The sequence below is a fragment of the Musca domestica genome, unplaced genomic scaffold (assembly GCF_030504385.1).
Source record: "Musca domestica strain aabys unplaced genomic scaffold, Musca_domestica.polishedcontigs.V.1.1 83, whole genome shotgun sequence".
Taxonomy (NCBI): Eukaryota; Metazoa; Arthropoda; class Insecta; order Diptera; family Muscidae; genus Musca; species Musca domestica.
In genome coordinates, this window is record NW_026712415.1 from 1745749 (window position 1) to 1770694 (window position 24946).

Consider the following 24946-nt stretch of genomic DNA (forward strand, 5'->3'; position numbering starts at 1 on the left):
TTGGATCCGCATCGCCTGCATGGTTTTTACAATAACTCTGAGCAGCCACTGTAGTAAATAACCTCTATCGTCTCGAGTTGGTCTATAAACCCTCCTTGCCGTTTGCCTTCATGGTCCCTGGCTCTTATAGGCTTCTGGGTAGTTTACCCGTCTATATAGTCTACATCTTCTTTTGCAGGCCCATATGGTCTTTCTAATCATATTTACGTCTTTTTCGCTTGCTTTTTATAAAACCTCTCCAGTCATCAGATCATTCACATAACTTCCCTGATATTCAGATTGTCTATATAGACTCTCGGGCTTTTGGCTAGATACTAAGGTTTCCCTGGCCTTGAGTACATCTATATCGCATATCCCACCTTTGGCTCATTTTTGAAGATTAATTGTCTTTCAGGACGTCCTCTGTAATTTTTGGTTAGTCCTATGGCCTACGTTGCCTGCATTTCGTCTATATAGCTTAGTTGATATTCAGGTGGTGAATTTAGCATCCCTGACCTCTAGGGAGTCTGTCTATATAGCCTCTCTGGCCTTCAGCTACCCCCCGATATTCGATATTTTGATGGCATTTTGGACATTACTCACCGGAGTTGTTTCAAATTTCGTATTTAGAGTTTGTACGGCCTGTAACAGAAATTTCGCATTCGAAGTTCCTAATAAGTACTACAGCCTGTGACAGAAAAGTGTATCTGCAGGTTCAGGTCTTCGTCTTCTTCCTTATACTTGGCATTTTGATGATTTTAACTACATTATTCACCGAATTTTTTTTAAGTTTCGTATTTGAATATTGTAATGCCCTTTGACAAAAGTTGCCTATGCAGGTTCACGTCTTCGTATAGACCAATATAACGGCTTTATTCGCACTTTTAAGATTTTAACATAATTTTAAGCAGATTTTATTATTATTATTATTTTTTTTTTTTTTTTTTTTGAAAATTTCCAAATTCGTTCCAAATGGTGGAGGGTATTCAATGTTCGTCCCGGCCGAACTTGTTGTTTTCTCTTTGAGACTCCAAGTACTCAGTCCCCGTACGTCTATAGAAATGTGGAACTCTAATTAATCCGACACAACTCGTCTATTTGGACTTAGAACTCATAATCCAAAGCAGCCTCCCTAGCCATTTAATTATTAATTTGTATACTTTCCTTCTTTCAGATTTAATGGAAACGGCAAAACGTTTTACCGAACCCGAAATAGCATCCTATTCCGAAATGTTGGTTGATGTGGCTCGAAACCAAATTATTGTGGGTGCAAGGTACGTCGGAGTTATATTTTTAACGCCCTCAATTGGTTTGTCAATTTGCCTGCCAAACCAAATAAATTTTAAGAAAAAATTTCCAAAAAGGAAAATTTTTAAATTTAAACTTTATACCCAAATTTCCACTTTTAATTTTCCGATGACAATATTCCGACCAAGTCGACAAAATATTAAAAATGTTTTCTTTAGAAATTCATCATTATTTATCATTATTTTTTGTTTTTTTTTTTTATTATTTTATTCCCAACAAATTTTAAAAATATCCTCCTAGAACTTCAAGTTGTAATTTTAGGTTGAAATATTGTTTTTGATTCATCCCAATATTTTTTGATTTTTTTTTTATTCCCAAAACTTCAATATTGATTTTTGGGGTAATAACCTTTAAATTTTTCTCTCAGAACTTCATCATTAACTTTTGGGGTAACATATTTTTTTCAACCAATCCCACAATTTTTTGATTTGTTATTATTTTATTCCCAAAATTTCAACATTTAATTTTGGAGTGACAAATTTTAAAAATGTCCTCCCAGAACTTCAAGATGTAATTTTAGGTTGAAATATTGTTTTTGATTCATTCCAATATTTTTTAATTTTTTTTTTATTTTATTCCCAAAACTTCAACATTGAGTTTTGGGGTGATAACCTTTAAAATTTTTCTCTCAGAACTTCAACATTAATTTTTGGGATGCCATTTTTTTGGACCACTCCCACCATTTTTTGATTTTTTGTTATTTTATTCCCAAAATTTCAACATTTAATTTTAGAGTAAAAAATTTTAAAAATGTCCTCCCAGAACTTCAAGATTTATTTTTGGGTTGACGTTTTGTTTTTGACCCATCCCAACATTTTTTTTGATTTTTAATTTTATTTCCAAATTTTGAACTTTGAGTTTTGGGGTGATAACCTTTAAAATTTTTCTCTCAGAACTTCGACAATAATTTTTGGGGTGACATTTATTTCGACCAAATCCAATTTTTTTTTTTGATTTTTTTTTATTTTATCCCAACAATGTTTCTACATTTTATTTTGGAGTGACAAATTTTAAAATTTTGCCCCCCAGAATTTCAATATTTAATTTTGGGGTGACATTTTTTTCGATTTTTTTTTTACTTTTTTAATTTTATTACCAAAGTTTCAACCTTTATTTTTGGAGCGACAGATCTTCAAGATTAAATTTTGAAAATTTTTTCGATATCGCGTTCTTTTATTTTTTTTTAGTTTTTTATTTCCCAAATATTTTAATTTTCGACAAATCCGAAATTTTAAAACAGTTGCCCCAAATTTCCCTCCAGATTCGAGAGTCTAGAAGTAACCTATATTATATTGAAACAATAACTTATCAGATACCCTCTAAAGTCCAGCAGAACAAAAACTATCAACACCACCTCTTTATCTTTTCGAATACATAGATAAACATAACCCTATCTTATCGGCTGTATAACTTATGAAATAGCAATAAATGATTTGATAAAACATAGAAGAGTTCTGAAAACAAAACTGGGTTAGGTGCCCTCAAGAAAAAAACATAAATAGTAAATAAATACAAAAAAAATTGAAAACAAATTTGGTTATATTTGGAAAGGGAGGAGAATCCCTTTAAACCCAAAACCACCTAACTCATTTGTGGTGTGCAGTTTTGAATACGGCGCGTGTTATCAAAATAGTTATTGATAGAAGAGAGGAGGGTGGAAAAGAGGAAAACAAAATTAACAAATAAATGAACACCCAAAAAAAAAGAAGAGAAAATTGAACTATAATTTCTATTGACAAACAAAACGAAATGAAATTCAATTCCAATTTTTGTTTTTTGAAAATTTGATAAGAGAACCATGTGGTCAGCACGAATTGTAATTGTAGACGAGATTTTTTGTTTTTTTTTTATTTGTGTTCGCTTTGAGCTTTTTGTGATTTAACTTGGGCCATAAATATTGCCATGTAACACCCCTCATTATCGGCGAATGTCTGTTTTATTTAATAGTTTTAATTTTTTGTTGGGATTCAATTTTTGTTTCGAAATTTCCTAACCATAGTCCAGTTTAGCCAGGGTCAAATCAATGATATTTTATTACACGGCGACCTTCCTCAGAGATAGTGATAATGGGGACAAAGTACAGACAGCGATGGCAATATAAAGACGATGGGAGGGGAAGAAGAAAGGGGAAGAGAAAAATTCAATATTTTACCTTTTATGAACTATAATTTCCATTGAAGAATAATAAGAGGTTTGGCTGCCTTTCAAAGTCTCCCTACAGGGTCCAAAGTCTGCAGAAGGTCTTCCATATTTAGAAGACATCTAGAAGACTCAAAAAGTGCCCACTTTTGGAAACCATAGAAAACCTCTCAAAAGCCGAAAATCATAGAGGACTTCTATAACAGGGTCAGGCAAAAGTAGGTATGCGTGCCTTCAATAACCATAATTCTTTCCACACACAAAATCAAAACCATTGAAGAACAATGCCATCAGAGAGTGACAAAATTGGGAGAATGTAAAATTGCGACTCTGTATCCGGCTCTGCTCTAGAATATCTCATAGAAGCTGATAGTGGCGACAACGTTCGTAGTGTTAGAGCAAGAAGGAGATTGAGAGAGAGAGAGCACAAACAAAACCTCGATATTTAACTCTAAGGAATTACTTCTTTTATTGAGGAACAGAAAGGGCTTCCGTAGAAGATCCTTACAGGGACTCTCAGTTACAGTAAGCCAAAAAAAAAGGTCTTTTACATTTAGAAGACCCTCAGTATGGTCATTTTTTGGAAGCTATAGAAAATCAAGTAAAAACCCAAAAGCCATTGGAGACCTAAAAAAATCCCCAGATTCAGAGAAAGAGAGTAGAGAGAGAACGAGAGAGGGAGATAGAGAGATCTTGATATTCAGACCAAAATCAAGATATTTTACCTCTATGGCTTTACTTTTTCATTGAGACCTATAAGAGATTTTTGTGTTCTGGACATCTTCTCTAGGGTGTACATGGTGTAAAAGACCCCTACAGAGGCTCTCACCTACAGAAAGTTTCTGGAGGATCTTCTATGTGTAAAGTTTTCCAAAAGGTCCAAAACGTGGTCCTTTTAAGAGCTAGAAAACCTCTTGACAGGTCTTTATAGAATACCTCTATAAACCTCTTAGAAAGTTTCTGGAGGATCTTCTATGTGTAAAGTTTTCCAAAAGGTCCAAAACGTGGTCCTTTTAAGAGCTAGAAAACCTCTTGACAGGTCTTTATAGAATACCTCTATAAACCTCTTAGCTATAGATTATGAAAACAATGATCGGAGAGCAATAGCAAGAGTGAGAAGCAAGAGAGCGACAATGAGAGGGAAGGAAAAATTCGATAATTACCTTTAAGAGAATACACTTTTTATTGAGGAACTATAGGAGATTTAAAAATTCTAGACAACCTCTAAAGATGTAGACGGTATTCTGTCAAAGACTGATATATTAACTCTCACCTACAGATAGTCTGTAAAATATTTTCTCTCTGTTGAAGATCTCTAGAAGACCCAAATAATTTCTACTTTTAGAAGCACTTGAAGCCTTTTGAAAGCCTAAAGTCAGATAATAACTCTACAGAATGTGTCGGCTATAGATCATTGGGAGAATGGTAAAATAGTAATAGCGAGAGAGAGAGAGAGAGAGGGAAGCACGATATTTTACCTCTAAGGAATTACTCTTTTTCACTGAGGAACTATAAGAGATTTAAAAATTCTAAATAACATCTTAATACTCGATATTCTGTAAGGGACCCTATTAGGAACTCTCAATTACAGAAAGTCTGTAAAATGTTTTCTCTCTGTAGAAGATCTCTAGAAGACCTAAGTAATGCCTACTTTTAGAAACTCTAGAAACTTGTTGAAAATCTAAAGAAAGATAATACCTCTACAGAATGTCTAGGCCACAGATAATAGGGACAATGATCAACAATAAAGGCAAGAGAGAATGATCGATAGAGGTATAGCAAAAACACGATACTTGACCTCTAAGGAATTAATCTTTTTCGCTGAGGAACAATAAGTGATTCTTTACTTCTGGACATCATGTCTAGGTTGTACATTTTTAAGGGATCCCTACAGCGACTCAGGAACTCTCAGTTACAGAAAGTCTCTCTAGGATCTTCTATGTTTAGAAGTTCTCCAGAAGATCCAGATTTTTGAAAAAAATATTTAGGAAACCTCTGAACTCCATATATTAGATATCTTGGTTAGAAATAATGACTACAATGATCAGAGAGTAATAGCAAGATAGGGATCAAGAGAGAGAGATAGAAAGAGAGAGGGAATGATTGAATCATGACTTCTGACAGACGTCAGAATCTTAGTCTTATAACGTCTTACGATATTTTTCCCTGAGGAACTATAAGAGGTTTTTTAATTCTAGATAACCTCTAAAGGGTCGAAATGTTATAGAAGACCCCTATTGCATCTCTCAGTTACAGATGTTCTCTAAAAGGTCTTTCACAATTTTTCAGATAAAGTTCTCTTTAAGGAGCTAAATAAACGTTCTTAAAATTCTAAAGTTTTTTTTATGTGGCATAGCCAATACTCATTGATTCAGAAACTTTGTTTCCTGGTCAAAATTCCGTATCTTTTGTCCTCCACAATAATTCTCAGCATTAGAAGGTCTTCGTTCAGAAGTTTTCGAATTTTAAACAGAAAACAAAGATTCTGAATTGCTGAGTATTGGCTATGCCACTTTAAAATCTTTGGGATTGCAAGCTCTTCAGCTATGCAGCTTTAAAACCCCCCAAATTTTTCCAGCCAACTTGAGACACCCATAATCCCATGCCGAGAACACGCAATGACATTCTTTTCTTATGACATTCTTCCCTCCCTCTCTCTCTCGGAAAATATTGACTTAAAAACGATCATGTCTATGCATAATTAATAGTCAATGGTCAGAACGTAGCGTCTATGTTGGTCGCATGCTTGTGTGCGTCTTTGCTTATATTCCGAATATGACATTTCAGGAATAGCTAGGTAGACCATTTGAAAAAATTATGAAGACATTTGAATATATTTCAACTTTTCTTTCAATTTCATTATCAGTTTATTAGAAATCTTTTTGTAGAGACTTCTGTCATGCCACAGACATGACTCCCAGTCTGGAGTCCGTATAACTTCATCAATGCCACGAGAGATGTCAATAGAAAAGGTGATGTCTTCTCTTTGGCTGACATTTGATAGGTGAGACGAATGCGTAGCTAGACATGTGGAGAAAGATAACAATGGAGACATACGGTGCGTAAAGACACACACACGCACACAAAATGTCAGATAATATGGTAGAAATAATAACAAAGACGAGGTAGTTATTGGTTATCAGTCGAACAAGTGTCTGTTGATGATGATGACTTCTTTTCGTGTCTTATTCTTTCATTTTTCATTTTTCTCTGTTCTATTTATTCTTTGTAAAACAAAAACTGTAGTTTTGTAAACAGTGTTGCCATGCGAGATTTATTTTCCCCGTCTATTTCTCAATAGACGACTTCTGAGGGCATTAGTCCCAATAGACGCCAAAGGGCAATGGTAGTCTGTATAAATTGACTATATGGGGGGAGTTTGAGTCTCAACAGACCAACACTGACTTGAGTCCCAATAAACGAACTGCGACAAGGCAGTAGTGGTTTCAAATTTATTTGGGGATGTGACTCTCAATCGCTTAGTTGCGACTAGGTCTTTCATATTTGGCTTTAAAAATAAAATGTTAGTGCCTTTCAGACCTTCTTAAAAATTTTGTTTAAAAATCCACAAAAATATTCTTTAAAAATCCACGAATGAAGGCTCAGAGATGTTGCACGGCCAGAGATGTTATTTGGGCGAGCTAATAGCCAACGATGCTGCATATGTGAATTAGAGGCCAGCTATGCTATATAGACGAGATGAAAGTCAATGAAGCTTTATAGATAAGATGAAGGCCAGTCGGACTTTATAGTCGAGCCGTAAGCTAGAGAGGATGTATAGACAAGCTAGAGGCCAATGAGCTGAAGACCAGACGGCTCTATAGACGAGCTGATGACCACAAAGGTTCTGCATAGACAAGCTGGCCTTTAAATACGATATATTTTATATTTTTCTTTAAAAAAAAATTAGATGTCTTTCTGACCTTCCTAAAATTTTGTTTAAAAATCCAACAAAAAAAAATAATCTTTAAAAATCCACGATTGGAGGCTTAGAGATTTTGTACGGCCAAAGATGTTATTTGGTTGAGGTAATAGCCAGAGGGGCTGCATAGATGAACTAGAGGTCAGCTAAGCTATATATATATGAGTTGAAAGTCAATGAGGTTTTATAGATAAGATGAAGGCCATCAGAGGACTTTCTAGACGAGCCGAAAGCTAGAGAGGCTGTATAGCCAAGCTCGAAGCCAATGAGCTGAAGACCAGAACATTTCCGTATAAACGAGCTGTATGTCGTTGAGGCTCTATAAGACGAGCTGACGTCCAGAAAGGCTCTGTATAGACAAGCTGTAGGAAACCGACACAATCTAGACGAGTCTAGAGACACAGATCTTGTTTTGATGGAAATATTGAGATGTGCCATGTCTGAATGGAATTGGGTGCTAATTTCGCGTTTCATGACTCTTTGTGGGGGAGGTACAAGAAGGAGTGGACCGATATATTCCATCTTCACAGCTGTTCTTGCGTTAGTAGAAATAATGGGATGTGTGAAATACGAAGAGAGCCGGATGCTTAGTGAGTCGTCATAGACGAGCTGGTGGGTCAGTGAGTCGATATAGACGAGCTGGTGGGCCAGTGAATCGATATAGACGAGCTGGTGGGCCAGTGAGTCGATATAGACGAGCTGCTTGGCCAGTGAGTCAATATAGACAAGCTGCTTGGCCAGTGAGTCGATATAGACGAGCTGCTGAGCCAGTGAGTCGATATAGACGAGCGGCTGGGCCAGTGAGTCGATATAGACGAGCTATGGGGCCAGTGAGTCGATATAGACGAGATGCTGGGCCAGTGAGTCGATATAGACGAGCTGGTGGGCCAGAGAGTCGATAGAGACGAGCTGCTGGGCCAGTGAGTCGATATAGACGAGCCGCTGGGCCAGTGAATCGATATAGACGAGCTGGTGGGCCAGTGAGTCTACATAGACGAGCTGGTGGGCCAGTGAGTCTACATAGACATTGGAAAACAATCTTATCCCAACGTTGGGCGCCACTTTAACCAAAAAATATGCTACGACTAATCTTAGTCATAACGGGCGCGATATTTCAACCGAAATATCCTGCGACCATATTATTTAAGAAAAAGAGTGCTTTGGAGTAAAAATTTAAAACTAGCTGTGGACTTTACATTCGGCGCTATTCAGCGTTGGGCGCCACTTTTAACATTATATAAGTATATGTTTATGTAATATACTTTATTCTACATTGGGCGCCATTTTAACATCAAGTGCAGACTATATTTGCACTCCAGAAAACATTATTTCACCCAACAGAAAACTCCTGGAAGAGGCCATTGAAAATAAATTTTATCCCAACGTTGGGCGCCACTTGAATCAAAAAATATCATAAGATTAAACTTAATCATAACGTGTGGAGATATTTCAACTTGAATATCTTACGACCATATTAGTTAAGAAAAGAGTACAAAAACTAGTCTTAACAGTCGACGCCACTCAGTGTTTGGCGCCACTTTTAACATCTTAAGAATATATTTTTATTTGCAACTCCAGGAAAGGTTCCATTAATTTATGATCTCGAAATATTATTTTCTAAAGCATTTGATATCTCCGCTACACCAAAAAATATTTTCCCAGAAGTGGTGCGATTCTTGGAATATTTTTTGAAATTGCATTATTTTTATGACTTCCATAAATTAAAAAAAGAGTGGAAAATAAAAACAAATTATAACACCGGATCTAGACTGCGGTAGGTAAACATATTTTCAAACATACATCACAACCAAAAGAAAAAAAACGCCACCTCAAATGCACTGCGTGACAAATGATGTTTTGATTCAAACACATTTTTACTGCTTCTTCTGTCTCCTCTTCAAGTGCCGTAATTCCCACGAATGACTTTACTGGCATTTCAAACAAAAAACACAATTTTTTGAAATTAAATTTCAATCCTCAACAAAAACAAAGAATATGACACCAACGACAAAATAAAAAATAACTCCGTTTAAAGACCAGCAGTTTATTAGCTTTCATAAATCTGACCATAGAGCGAAGGAGAGTGAGAGCGTTTTATTTCATAACTTCTCAAGTAACCGACTAAGCATTTTGTCTGTCGTAAGGAGGAGACTGCTCATATTTCCTGCACTGGGCATGTGTAACATGTAATGGCAGCAAAACAAGAAAACTATTCCAATCCCCGATAATTAGCCTTAGCCACATTACTTTACTGACAATAATAAACTCTCTGTGTGCAGGCCTTTTCTGTAGGCAACAACAATTACCCCTTGTAACCTCAGCGGAAGGGTACTTGAGTACCAGAAATACAAGAACAATGTAAACAGTTTTACCATTTCACTGTAGCTGTGTTTGACCAACCGGGAAATATGATCCTTTTTGTCTGACCGACAGACCCACCAACCAGCCGTGTCAAGTGTTTGTTTTGTCAGTTTCCAGTTTTTTTCCGGCTATTTAAATTTCTTTCACTTTGATGTGTATCATAAATCCCTCGCTAAACACCCTTTTCAATTGGGTCTAGAATTTCTGATTTTCCAATTTTTATCTTCGTTTTTTTTTGTTTTTGTTTTTATTTTTTTATTTTATTTATTTTTTTTTTTTTTGTAATTCAAGAATGTAATTAAATTTGATCCAAGTTCATCATCTTCAAATTTCCTTTTTGAAAAAATTTTAACTGGTTTATAATTAGAGGGGACAGGTTAATAAATGTTGTGGTTTTTTGTGGTCAACAGGATTAAACTAACCACAAGCGGCATTGCTTGTGTAAAACCGAGGTGGGGGAATTTCACACATTGCAGAGAAAGGGCTTCACACCTGAGGATAAATGTCCCAATATATTAAACACGTCATGGTTGCATTGTTAATTGAAATTTCATGTCGAAATCGTAACGAATTTGACACGACTTTCGATAGGTGTTCATTAAAGCGTTAGGCGCCACTTTTATTTTTTTTTTTTTTTTGGTTAAGAATGGCACCCGAAATAATTATTTTGGACAAACGTGTGGGGACTAAAATAAGAAAAGTAAATCATCTTTGACGTTCTAACATATTCTAAGATAAGAATGTAAAGCCTACACTAGGTGGCGCCCAACATTAAGTTGGAAGGTTAAATTATACATCAAAATTGTTTGATCATTTGCCATTTTCCGAGTTTAAAGGTGCAGAACCTTGAAACCATTTGGTAAGTGGCGCCCAATGTTAGATTATTGGCAGAACTTCGATGTAGAAAACGGAACAATGTTTTCATATTTTTAGATCTTTGTTGAGCGTCACAATCGTGCTGTTTTTATGGCGGCCACTATATGGCGGAAAAAATTTACGTTATAGAATTAGGAAATGAATGCCACCTTTAATGTATCGATTCGACAGTACCAAGGAGACTTTTCTTGCATTTTAAAATGAAAAGTGTCAGAACTTTCAATAAATTGCAACCAACGTCTAATTCTCGGCTGAAATTTCAAGTCCACAATTAACATGACCTCATCAAAATGATGAGTGAAGTTAAAAACCAAAAAAGTAAAAAGACCGAACTTCTAATACCTTCTAATACAAAAGTATCTGTAATATCCAGTAATATCGGTAGAAAAGTGCAGTTAGAGTTTAAAAAAAAAACAATATAGAGGTCGGAACCGTTATATGGGGGCCATACCAAGGCGGGAGCCTATATAGACAATTATATACTAGAATTGTAGCAATCTATTGTGAATCTTAAATACCAAATTTGATATAATTTCATGGGTAAATGTGCGGTTTACATATCAAAACCCGAACTTTTTTATAAAAATCGTTGTTCAATATTGGTAATGTTTTGACACCGGTTGTAGAACCCATTATGAAGGTCGAATACCAAAATGCAGACAAATCAATTAGAGAATGTGATTTAAGTCGTCAAAATACCGAATATCCGAAGGTACCGTTCAATTATTTTGCTACCGGAGCTGGAACCCATTACAAACAACGAGTACCATTTATTGGTGGAAAAATGTGTCAAAAAACATAAAAACATAACAATAAAACATAAAAACACCAAATACTTGGGTGTACCCTTATATGGGGACGTTGACCTATACATACAATGTTCCGCCATTGGAGCTAGAACCCAAAACGAACTACAAATACCAATTTTTAGACAAAAACATGGAAAAATGTGGCTAAAACTATCAAAATACCGAATATCGGGAGGTACCGTTATATGGGGGCTATACGAAAACGTAGACCGATATATCTCATTTTCAATAGCAACCATCCTAGAAACAATACAAACAACTGTGCCAAATTTTTAAGATCTACGTCATATAATATCGTGATTTCAACAGACAGACGGACGGCCATCGCTAAATCGACATAGAATTTTATGCTGATCAAGGATATACAGTGCGAAAATATTCTGGAGGGTGTATTTAAGCCTTGGGCACGCAAACATTTTGGCCGCAGACCTTGGTCATTCCAACAGGACTCAGCACCATCGCACTCAGCACGCGCCACCCAAGAATGGTTACAAAATGAGGTTCCTCGCTTCATTTCCAGCGTACAAAGTCCACCAAAATCTCCGGATACCAATCCGTTGGACTATTGTGTCTGAAGTATTTTGGAAAGCAAGGTTGACACTAAAAATTGTCAAAGTGTTGATCACCTCCAGCAAACGCTTCGCCGGGAATGGGCCAAAATACCGCAGAGCAACATTTGGGCAGCGTGTGACCGTTTCATTGGCCGTTTGAAGGCCATAATTCGTGCCAAATGTGACCAATTCGAAGAAATCTAAACTTATTCTAAAATTTTATGCTATTTCCGACAATTTTTGCTTCATTCAATTATGGCGTTTGACTTTATTGCTTTTTGTTTTTTATCTCACCCTGTATATACTTTATGGGTTCAATGACGAATATTTAGAGGTGTTACAAACGGAATGACAAATATAATATACCCTGCTGTCCAAGGTTGAGGGTATACAAACAATAAATGGCGATGAATTCCAATAATAATGGCAGCTTCATAGAAGAAGAAGTTTGGAATCATTTCGAAAATGGCGCCCAACCTTAAGTTGTTGGTGGTACTTTCTGGTCGAAATACTACAAACTTTGCATGAATTCAACAAGTCTTTAACTAAGCATTGGACACTATTTTCATAAGTTTTTCTTTTTGTGCAATGGCGCCCAACGTTTCTTTGGTATGATAAATTTCCCCAAAACCATGTAATAAATTTATTGTTGGACGCTTTGCAATGTATTCACGTTCGAAAGTTAGTAATTCTAAAAACCATCCCAACTTTAAATATTCTTTTAAAACTCCATATCGAAATTTTAACAAATTTGCACGCATTTGAAAAGACTTTGTCAATGGGTTGGGCGCCATTTTCATATTTTCAGAATAACGGCCAATGAACTAATTTTACTTCCAATCGAAAACGAGCAACGTATATTCTCTCTTTTTCGAGGGGCCTAGAAAACCATAGTTTTCTCGATTTATTTTTTACTCACAGGAAATACGAGTTTGTTTTATTCTGTACTCTAATTCGAACGGAAATAAGCCTGTGTGTTCCAGAACTGCAAGAATGTAAAAGTTGTTACTACGATAATCGATTTTCCCTTTATGATATCAAAAATTGAAAAACTTGCAGGTTCTGGAACATAGCATCTGTTGGTTAAATTGCTCATCAAAATTCATGAGATTTAGTGGAAAATGGCGCCCAACGTAAAAATGTGAAGAAAATATTTTGTTATTGCAAAATGGTCAGGCTAAATTATTATATATTATTGTTGTTTTTATAAAAACAAAGTTTGTTTACTAGTGGAGAACGATGGTAATGTTTACCAGGGGGTAAGGCAGGGAATACCTAGGTTTCGGAAAGAGCCACCAATCCTCATCAGATCCCTTGTTTTTTGTATGGGATATTCTTCCCAAAAGTTATTTTAAAAATAACTTCTATGACAAAAAAACATTTTTTACCCAAGTGACGAGATCGTAAGCTCAATAGAAGAGGAACCAAAGAATTAATTTAAACTAAAATTCTTTTAGAAAATCTTCCAGATCTCACAACCGCACTTACAAACATTTACATCTTTCTCCACTTGTTATGATTTCGTTCTACCTGAATGAAAATATTTAGACTATCTTTGGCTTTTTTCGTCTTCTAAGATCTGAAATTTGCAAGAGGTCCGCCATTTTATAATAGTATTTGTCTCCTCCGGAGCTGGGAAGATTAAATTAATCTAAAAATTGGCTTCCAATATGGTTTACCATTATAGAGAGCAATCTGGCCCCCAATCTATGTGACTTTTTCAGACAAAGGCCTAAATACCCTTTGGTAGATATCCTCAATGCCTTTTTGGAGAAATTTGGAACAATCTTCTTTTTTTATAGTTTTGCCCTCAATTAGAATTCTTTGTCACTTCCGGAGCTTTCACTATATGTCCGAAGAAAGTAAAAATCCCCTTTGGCACTTGGCTCAGGAATGCTGAGTAATTGCCGATAATGGGCATAAGAACAAAACACTTAATTTCAAGTTGAAAATTTCATATTAGTCATAAAACGTTTGCAAACAAATCCGAGTCACTTCCTGGAAATGAAATATCATGAGGGACCAATAAACAATAATGACCCCATAGCAATTTTCGCTAAAAAAATCATTTTTTTAATTTACAAAACCAAAAAAAAAACTACAACAAACAAAGTCTCATTATCAACAATAATAAATATAGTTGTTTTTTTTTTTTTTTTTTTTTTTTCACTTGCTCAAGTGAATTGATTGCTGCTGTCATGCGACGTCATCAAAGGAAACACACTTCACCTAGTTTCGAAAACAAAAAAATTCACCGGAAAAATGTCCCCTTCTCCATCATTATCACGTGTTGCTCAGGCACTTTAAGATCCGTTTCGTTGTTGTAGTTGTTGTTTTTTTTGTCACTTTTGCACTATTTGAATTTCAGTTCATTAGCCAGAGCATTCAGAAAATTTTTTCGCTGACGTGACTCTGGCCTCGCAGACTTGTTGGCTGCAATGGGTTTTGTTATTGTTTTCTGTTCTTCTTCTTCTTTTTTTTCGTATTTTTTCACTTAGTTTTTTCTGATTTTTTACTAAAAGTTCTACTAGCTTTTGTTGTTGTTGTTTTTTGCAGTTATTGTCATTTAACAATTGTTTACATAGTTATACTATCAGCAAACGTATTTTTTTTCAAATGGGTTTTCGTTTCTATCTTTGTGGCCCCTTCTAAAAGTTTTGCTCGTTTCTTTTTTCTGTTCTCTTTAAGTAAACTTTGTAGAGCTTATATTAATTTGTCGATAAGGTGCTAAATAAACATAATCGATGTCAAGAAAATATTAACCATAAAATATTTGATATTAATTCATGATATTTGCTTAGCTTTGTGTCCGTGTGTGTGTGTGTTCTTAAGGTTGTGCTAAAATTAACACACTTTTGTGGTTTGGGACAGGTTTTTTTTTCTATGCTTCAAATAAAGGTGTATACGATACACAATGGTGTGAGAGGTGTGGGTTCTATTAGAATTTGACATCGTGTGGAATTATTATGGGGGTTTCCAACATCATCTTTATGGATTTCCTATGTGTTTGAGGACTTACTTCCCCGCAACAAAATCTATTTGAAGAAAAAGAAAATTGTTTAATGAAAAATGGCGCCCAACGTAAATTTATAAATAATATATTGAAAATCATGCAATTTTCACATATAGGGCATCCTTTCAATTTGAATCCCGAAAATGGCGCCCAACGTCAATTAGGAGTTTATTTCCATTTGAAGCAAATGATATATTTTTATTTTAGAAACAAATCTTTCCCACAAGAAAAAAACTTTTTGAATAAAAATTATGAACGTTTAATGAAAAATGGCACCCAACGCCAATGGCTTGTTAATAAAATATTGATTTAGAACACCAAAATCAAATAATTTTCACATATTTTCTTTTTTTTTTTCAATTTGGCGCCCAACGTCAATAAGGAATTTATTCCTTTTTTTTTTCTTTAGAAATAAATCTTCCCCATAGAAAAAAAACTATTCCAAGAAAAATAAAACAACTTTTAAAGAAAAAATGGCGCCCAACGTTACTTGTTAATTAATAACATATTGATTTAGACCACCCAAATGAAGCAATTTTCACATATTTTCCATTCTCTTCAATTTGGCGCCCAAATTTAGAAATAAATCTTTACCAGCAAAAAATAAAAACTATTTCAAGAAAAATAAAAAACTTTTAATGAAAAATGGCGCCCAACGCCAATAGTTCTTAATAAAATATTGATTTAGAACACCAAAGTCAAGCAATTTTCACATATTTTCCATTTTCTTCAATTTAGCGCCCAACATCAATAAGAAATTTATTCCCATTCCAAACAAATGCTATATTTTTCTATAGAAACACATCTTTCCCATAGGAAAAAAAAAACTATTTAAAAAAAAAACTTTTACTGAAAAATGGCGCCCAACATTTTTTGTTAATTAATAAAATATTGATTTAGACCACCCAAATAAAGTAATTTTCACATATTTTCCACTCTCTTCAATTCGGCGCCCAAATTTAAAAATAAATCTTTACCATTGGAAAAAAAAAGAAAAACTTTTTCAAGAAAAATAAAAAAACTTCTAATGAAAAATGGCGCCCAATGCCAATAGTTTGTTAATAAAATATTGACTTAGAACACCAAAGTCAAACAATTTTCATATATTTTCCTTTTTTTAATTTGGTGCCCAACGTCAAAAAAGAATTTATTCCCATTCGAAGCAAATAGGATATTTTTCATTAGAAAAAATCTTCCCCATAAAAAAAAAACTATTCAACAAAATTAAAAAAAAAACCTTGATGAAAAATGGCGTCCAACGTCAATAGTTTTTTAACAAAATATTGATTTAGATCACCCAAAACAAGCGATTTTCACATATTTTCCATTTATTCAATTTGGCGCCCAACGTCAATAATGAATTTATTCCCATTCCAAACAAATGGTTTATTTTTCTTTAGAAAAAATCGAAAGAATTTTGGCATTTTTTGTTTGCTAAATGCCGAGGTGCTGGACTATCAATGTCTGGGAAATGAATTTACTCTTAGATTTTGTGTCATACAATGTTTTCCTTGTTTCAATTATGCAATCTGTACTCTGGATACTAGAGCTTTTTACACTACTTTGTGTAGGTTTATATAAAATGGCGCCCAACATAAGTCTGGTACAAAGAGAGTGTTAAATTATTGCACTTTGCAACATAAAAATAATTACAGGAAAAATCTAGCAGATTATGAAAGTAGAGCTAAGAATAGAATACACTTGTATCGGCGTTTTTAAAGTTTCGATTCCCAAGTAGCCTAAGTTAGGAGGGGCACCTCTGCCAGATTGTTTTTTTTTTTCAATTTTTGGAAATCCAATGGTTTTAGGTATATAGTAACTCCAACAATATTACACATAAAAACAAGCAAAAAAAAAACTGTAAGTTTGACCGGGCCGAACTTTGTATACCCTATACCATTTAGAACGAATTTGGCAATTTTCAAACAAATAAAATCCCCTTAAAATTTCTGTTAGAATCTTAAAAATATGGAATGTAGCCGTTATATTAGGGTCTATACGATGACGTGGACCTCCATAGGCAATATTCAAATGCGAAACTTGAATAAAAAAATCGGTGCATAATGTAGCTAAATTCGTCAAAATACCTAGTATAGGGAGGTATTGGGGCTATACGAAGACGTAGACCTGCACGAACAATTCTCTTTCATAGGCTGTAGTATCCATTACGAACATCAAACATCAAATTAGAAACATTTCCGGTGAAAAATATTGCCAAAATCATCAAAATACTGAATATCGGGAGGTACCGTTATATGGGGCCTATATGACTACGTCGACCTACACAGACCGTTTTCTGTCACAGGCTGTAGTATCCGTTACGAACTTCAAATACCAAATTTGAAACAATTCCGGTGAATAATGTCGCAAAAATCATCAAAATACCGAATATCGAGAGGTATCGTTATATGGGGGATATACGACGACGTGGACCTGCACAGATAATTTTCTGCCGTAGACTATAGTAACCACTACGAATTTCAAATTCCAAATTTGAAACAATTCCGGTGAATAATGTCACTAAAATCATCAAAATCGGGAGGTACCGTTATATGGGGGATATACGAAGACGTGGACCTGCACAGACCGTTTTCTGTCCCAGGCTGTAGTATCCATTACGAACTACAAATACCAAAATTTGAAACAATTCCGGTGAATAATGTCGCAAAAATCATCAAAGTATCGAATATCGGGAGTTACCGTTATATGGGGGATATACGAAGACTTGGACCTGCACAGACAATTTTCTGCCGTAGACTATAGTACCCACTACGAACTTCAAATACCAAATTTGAAACAATTCCGGTGAATAATTTCACTTAAATCACCAAAATACCGAAAAAAGGGAGGTACCATTGTATAGGGTCTATACCAAAACGTGGACCTACATAACCCATTTTCAATACCAAAATTCCTTCAGACATAGTACACATTTTTGTTAAATTTTATCAACCTACTTATATTCGTCGACGAGCAGACGGACGGACATTACTAAATCGACATAGAATTTTATGCTGATCAAGAATATATATACTTTGGGTCTGAAATGTATATTTCGAGGTTTTACAAACGAAATGGCAAACTTAATATACCCTCCATACTATGGGGAGGATATAAAAAAAATAAATTTTGTCGCACAGTGTTTTTTAATTGCTTCTTTCATAGAGAACTGTTTTCTAGAAAATAATTAGTCCCTATAGAACGTGAATTTTTAATATTTAAAATTAGTCCTGCAGGTTCGGAATTTTTCTTCCATAAAAAATTAGTCCATGTTTTTTTTTGTTCTTGTCCAACAACTTCCCCTTAAAGTTTGTTGTTTTTTCTTACATTGTTCTTGTTGTGATTGTTAATTATTCAACCTGTAATCTGGTTACTGGAACATTTCAAATTATTTTACGTGGGTTTCTTGGCCCGTTCGATACGGTTATGGAGCCTTCATGTAATCTCGTCGAACCGTGCTTTGGGTACTTGAAACAATTTTGTCTGACGCCACACAGTTGTGTCCATCAATCTTGTATGGGGCAGACAAGAGTGGTTGGAAGCGAGTAGTTGTTGGTCGGTTGGATGTCTGACTTGTTGTTACATGGCGGTTACAATTGGCGTTCAATCACAACAATCTCACAATAACAAGTTAAATCTAAACAACCTGGCGATTTAAATGATAGTTAAGTGTCTTTTGACTTGACGAAACCGATTTTAATGATCACTTGGCTTGGTTTGGATGACTGGCTGGTTGGCTGGCTAGCTGGCGACGCCATAAAGGCGCTTAAGCAAAACGCCCACGCTTGCCAGTAATCCTCAAGCATATGCAAGTAAAATCTAAGTCTGGCAATTTTGGATGTGGCCGTAATTTTTGCATGAGTGGCAATCAAACACCCATGGGTCCACCTCCTAACAGCCAAAAATCAATAGCGGGCAATTGTCGACGGATTTGGAACTTTTGTAAATACATTTTAATAAAATCCGCAAAAAAAAACTTTTGTGTAATAAAAATTGAGTACTTTTTTCAAAAATAATAATAATTTTTTATTATTTTTTTTAAAACCTTTTTTTCTAATAACTTGAGACAATGCATATTGTTTGCCACCACCTCCAACCCATTTGCTAAGGTTAAGAGATTTGCAATGCTGATTGTTCCACCATCACCAGCAGCACAACCATTGTCCCATAAAATATGTTAATTATTGTTGTTGTCGTGTTTTTTTTTATTTTTATTTTTTATTTTTTTTTTTTTTTGCAAAAAAACATTTTGAAATTATTGTCATATCAATAAAAATTTAATATTCCATTCATTTCCAACTCTTTTGTATTGAATTAGAAAAATCACGTAATTATCGCGGAGTCTAGATATTTTTAGCTGCTTTTTAATGAAATCGATCGCCAATCGCTGGCATGAATTATGGAAGTCATTACAAAATAATGACATTTCATGTCATTTAATCTATTGTCTTTGTCACGTTTCTTGAGAGCTTTTGAAATTTACATCTTAACGAGACCATAACTGTCATCCATTTCTGGGTAGGTATTGACGGGGGCAGAATTAATTAAGATCAAGAACTGACAACTTGGCTATCTTGACATTTTTGAAGGCTAAGGGTGTTACGAGTGGCGCCAAGACTAGACACAGGGCAAATTTGATATCATTAATTTTAAATTGCCTTATCTTGGGGCATTAGCATGTTTTGTAGAACATTTTAAATAAAAATTTTTATTTTTTAATTTCCATTCGAGGGACTTAGATATACTTCGAAATTGCACGAGTAAAAACACTACTCAAATTTTTCCGCCCGAATTATTAAACTCAAAATTGAAAAAAGCTTCAAAGCTGATTATAAAATCAACTGTAAAATCGGATAATATTTATCTTCAGAAGTTATTGCAAAAGACTGATGCACTAAACATTTGGGCGCCAAAAATAAAAAAAAATATTTAAAATTTTCTTAGAAGTCACAGCTTTTGGGAATCTAAAGTCGAAGGTTTTGTTAGAAAATTGGTACACACATTTAGGCGCCAGAATCATATAAATATTTTCATTTAAAATTTCCTTTAAAGTCAACTTTTTTTGAGAAACGAAAATCAATCCTCACAAGGGGAATCTGTAGAAACGATATTTACCCACGAAATAGCAGTGTGAATTGGTTAATATATCCAATTTTTTAAAGCAGATTAAATTTAGTTTTCTAAACAGAACCACAAAGTCTTCTATTATCATCCATTTTAAGGCAACAGACACCTATCTGGCAAACCCAATTATAGTTCGAAATTTGCCGGCTTACTTGTCACAAAAAAAAAAATAAGAATAATTAATCAAAATTTGGATTTTTTGTTTTGCAAAGCAAAAAAAACTCATTAGTTTCACAATATGACATTTAAAAATTATTATAAATGAACATACGCTTCCGTTTATATAATTGTTATTATTATAATATTTTTTAAATATATATGTCGCTATATTTGTCCTCCCCTCTAATTACCCTTATATCGTCACACTCTCTTCCACATTGTCACCAAATTGGAAATAGCGGCAATTTGAGTCTCGGTTTAATTAACTTGGTTGTCTCGTGATTGTTTTGTTGTTATTTTAATTGTTGTTTTTGTTGTTGTCATTATTGATTGCTTTGATTTTTTTTTTTGTTATATTTATTTTATTGATTTATATTTTATTTATGTTTATTGTATGTAATTGGCTGTCTACGACGCTTTGGTGGCTTGGTGGAGAACATGACTTTTTTTGATTTTTGTGTGTGAATTTCTTTCTTGCGTTTTTTGTAATTGCTGTTCAATTTGTTAAACAAATAACAATAAAAAAATATTTTTTTTGATAAAAAAAATGTACCAAAGGAAGAAAAATAAATAAATAAATCAATCAATGAAAACGGAAATAACTTTCGTTTCGATCAATTGACTTGCCAATTAGTATTGATTTCAATTTTTACATTGAACTACACGAAAGCATATTTATTTTTTGGTTATTTATTTATTTTGTTTTTTCAAAATTAAAAATCGACTTCAGAGTCCTGAAAGTACTTAATTCTAAAAAGGAAACAAACAAAAACAAATAAAAAAGCTGTAAATTCAACCGGGTCGAACTTTTAATTCCCTCCACCAATTGGAACAAATTTGCCAATTTTCAAGAAAAAAAAAAGGATAAAAACATTAAAATTTAATAAAAACCGTTAAAAATTCTTTTAAAATCTTATATTCGACGACGTGGGCTTGCATAGGTAACTTTTGTTATAAGCCATTACAATATTCAAATGCGAAACTTGAAATCGGTGGATAATATGGCTAAAAAATAATCAAAATACGGAATATAGGGTGGCACCTCAGGGGCTATACCAAAACGTGGACCTACACAGACAATTTTCTGGGATAGGCTGTAGTATCCATTACGATCTTCAAATATCAAATTTGAAACATTTCAGATTTTTGTTGTTAGATGACTTATAGTGAAATTTGATGTAGAATATTTTTCTCATTAATAATTTCCCCCTCAATTGTACTTTTATTAGAAATTTTGGGGTTTGCTTAAATATATACAAAAAAACAAATATAATATTTACTGGTTTACATAGTCAAATTACCACCGATTTTTCTTAGATATATGACTATATATATGGTGACTCGTAATGAAATTCGATGAAAAATACTTTTCCCATTGACACTTTTCCTCTTACTTGAATATTTAGCGGAACTTGTATTAAAATATAGTGTAGAATATTTTTCCCATTTAAAATCTTTCTCTTAATTGAGATTTAATTTAAAATTTTGGGTTTATCTTGAAAATGAGTGAAAAATTTAAGAAAAATCACAAAAAATATTCCTTTATTTAAAATAGTCATTGACTGCCACTTTTCCCAGATTATATCAATTTTCCGATTTTCTTCTGTTTGTAAACTTATGACAAAATTCGACGAAGAAAATTTTTCTCATTGACACTTTTCCTCTAATTTGTTGTTTTATTAGAAGTTTTGGGATTAGTTTGACAATATATGAAGGGCTCACAGCTATACCGAACTAAGTCATAAAAACATAATTCCAAGATATTTAGAGGTAAAGTAAATGTACTGCAATTAATTTCTGGAAGCAATATTTTAGTCTACCAAAAGAAAATGTAAATGTCTATATTCAAAATTAACTAATGATATAAAGTTAAAAGAAAAATAATTTAAATATATTACTAAAAAAATATTCAAAAACAAAAAACCTGCTTTGGTTCGTTATTACTCTGAATAAAATTTGAAGGTTTTACAGCTAAAGCGAACCAAGTCAAAAAAATAAATAAATTGTTCATTTTATGACTAAATATAGTTGATGTTCCGCTTGTAATAAGCAACTGATGTTGATAGCTTTGGAAAAGGCAATGCTTTTTGAATGTCGAAAGTACAGAAATAGTGCTCATCAGATGGCACTTCTGTATTCAGTGAGTCTCGAGCTATACATTTCAAAATTTCCTTTAACACAAGAACTGTTATAAAGATGGTAGAGATCGCACCATTTCTTCTGGTACCTTCCCACACAGGGTTCAAGATTTTGAAAAACAAAACAGAAAGAAAACGAAATAATCATCCTACTCCCTTTAGATTTCACACATACAAACATTTTCGCTAACACAATATTTGTTGTGAAGATGGAATATATCTGCGAACCCCTTCCGGTACATCACCCACAAGGGGTCACAATTTTCAATGCCTTTATCTGTCATAACTTGCGAAACAAGTCGATGATTCTTTACAACTTGCTATATCTAAATATTTCTCTCAACCAGAAACATGAGATGAATATGGAATAATGTACGATTTTCTTGTCATTGTGCCCATACTAATATTTAATGTGTATTAGGAAAAAGTATATCAAATAAAAAAACAGTAAGTTCGGTCGGGCCGAGCTTTGAATACCCTCTACCATTTGGAAAGGATTTGGATATTAAAGAATACTTTTAAAAATCATAAAAATACCGAATATAGAGAGTTATCGTAATATGGGGGTATATACGAAAATGTGGACCTTCAAATAGGAAACTTGAAAAAATCCGGTAAATAATATCGCAAAAACATCATAATACCGAATACGAAATATGAAAAAAATTGGTGAATAATGTCATTAAAGTCATCAAAATACCGATCATTTCCAATACCAAAAGCCCTGTAGACCAAACACACATCTGAGTAAATTTTATTAACCTACTACAAACGCCTCGGAAGCTAAAGTGATTTCCACAGATGGACAGACAGACGGATGGACATCACTAAATCGACATTGAATCATTGCTGATATCTATATATACGCTGATTCAAAGTGAAACACACTGACTCGGTTCATTTTTGCTTTGAATAAAAACGAAAATGACAGTCGTGGACTTAGGTTTTTTAACGTTATCTTTGGAACGAAACACTTTTTGACATTGTGCTTTACAGAGTAAACAGAGTTGCCATATGCGGGGACATTGGCACTAGTTTCGGCATTTTTTATTTTTCATGACTTGGTTCGGTATAGCAGTGAGCCCTCCATATAAAATATCACCCAAAAAATTTCTTGTGCAATGTAGTAATTTTGCCCCCCCCCCCCTTTTTTTTCTGGCTACGTATTGTATCTATTATATAGTCTGTTGGGAAACTTATAGTACAATTTGATGAAGAACATATTTCTCATTGACAGTTTGGTTCTAAAATGAAAACTCAGCTCAGCTCGGCTCAGTTCGGATGACTATGAATTAAAGTAGAAATACTTCACAGAGCGATTTCTTGCTATGTATACTCGAATTGCTACCATGATATCTTTGATATATATTATTCCTACAGATTTCTTTTGTTTGGAGTCTTCACCTGAAATTTGGTGTAGATTTTTTTTGCCTTTGATACTTTTGCCCTATAGTGGTGTCCAATCAAAAATTCCTGGCAATTTCTGGGAAGTATCAACTTTGTCCTCAACTTTTCAAGCACATTGATTTGAAATTCTCGAATTTGGACTCATATTTTCCGGATATATAACATATCTACTGATTTCCTTTTTTCGGTAACATATAGTGAAATTCGACGAAGAATACTTTTTCCGTTGACAGCTTTGCTCTAAAATAAAAATTCCAACCCGATTTGGGACTAAAAACTTAAAAAAACGATTTCTTGCTATATGTTCTCGAATTGCCACCACGATTTGTTTAACATATATTATATTTACAGATTTCTTCTGTTCGGAGTCTTGAACTAATATTTGGTGTAGAATGTTTTTGCCTTTGACACATTTGCCCTACAATGAAATCTAATCGGAAATTTCCGGTCATTTCGGGAAAGTATCAACTTTAGTCGCAACTTTTTAAGCAAAAGTTATTTAATAACAAATAGCCAAGTTTGCACCGATATTTCTATGATATATATTATATCTAGCGATTTCTTTACATCGTTTAGCTATAGTAGAATTTGAGGAAGAATGTTTTTCCCACTGAAAGTTTTATTCTAAAATTAAGTTTTAAACGTAATTTAGGGACTAGTTGAGATCCCTATTAAATGAGCCAAAAATAATAACCTATAACAATATTTCGTGCTATATACCCAAATTTCTACCACGATTTCTCTAATATACTTCATACCTACAGGTTTCTTATGAACGATGACCTATAATAAAATTTAATATAGAATTTTTATACTTTTAGCGCTTTTGCTATATAATGGAGCCTAACCATTAATTTCGGGTCAGTTTGAAGAAGTATCCATTTTGACCATAACTTTTCGAGCAACATTTTTTAACTGTAAAAACCTAATTTTGCGCAGATATTTCCCTAATAAATATAATATAAACTGATTTCTTGTCTTCGGTGTTCTATATCGAAGCTGAACATTTTTTCTCTTAACACCATGCCATTAAAATGAGGTAGTATATCGAATTTGGGTCTATTTTGAAAAAGTACCAAAAAAAAAAAAATTAAATTTTTCAAAAAAAATACATTCTTCTGCTGTATAGCCATTTTGAGGAGAATTTTTTCTTGATATAT

At 33.8% G+C, this 24946-nt stretch overlaps 1 protein-coding gene across 1 annotated transcript in view; it reads left to right on the forward strand.

Moving 5' to 3' along the window:
* Window positions 1–24946, forward strand: part of LOC131806681 (semaphorin-5A-like) — a 63966-nt gene that overhangs the window by 19889 nt on the left and 19131 nt on the right. The window contains exon 3 of the mRNA XM_059131222.1: window positions 1154–1253. Coding sequence (XP_058987205.1) covers window positions 1154–1253 — 100 coding nt within the window. The remainder of the gene's footprint in view (window positions 1–1153; window positions 1254–24946) is intronic.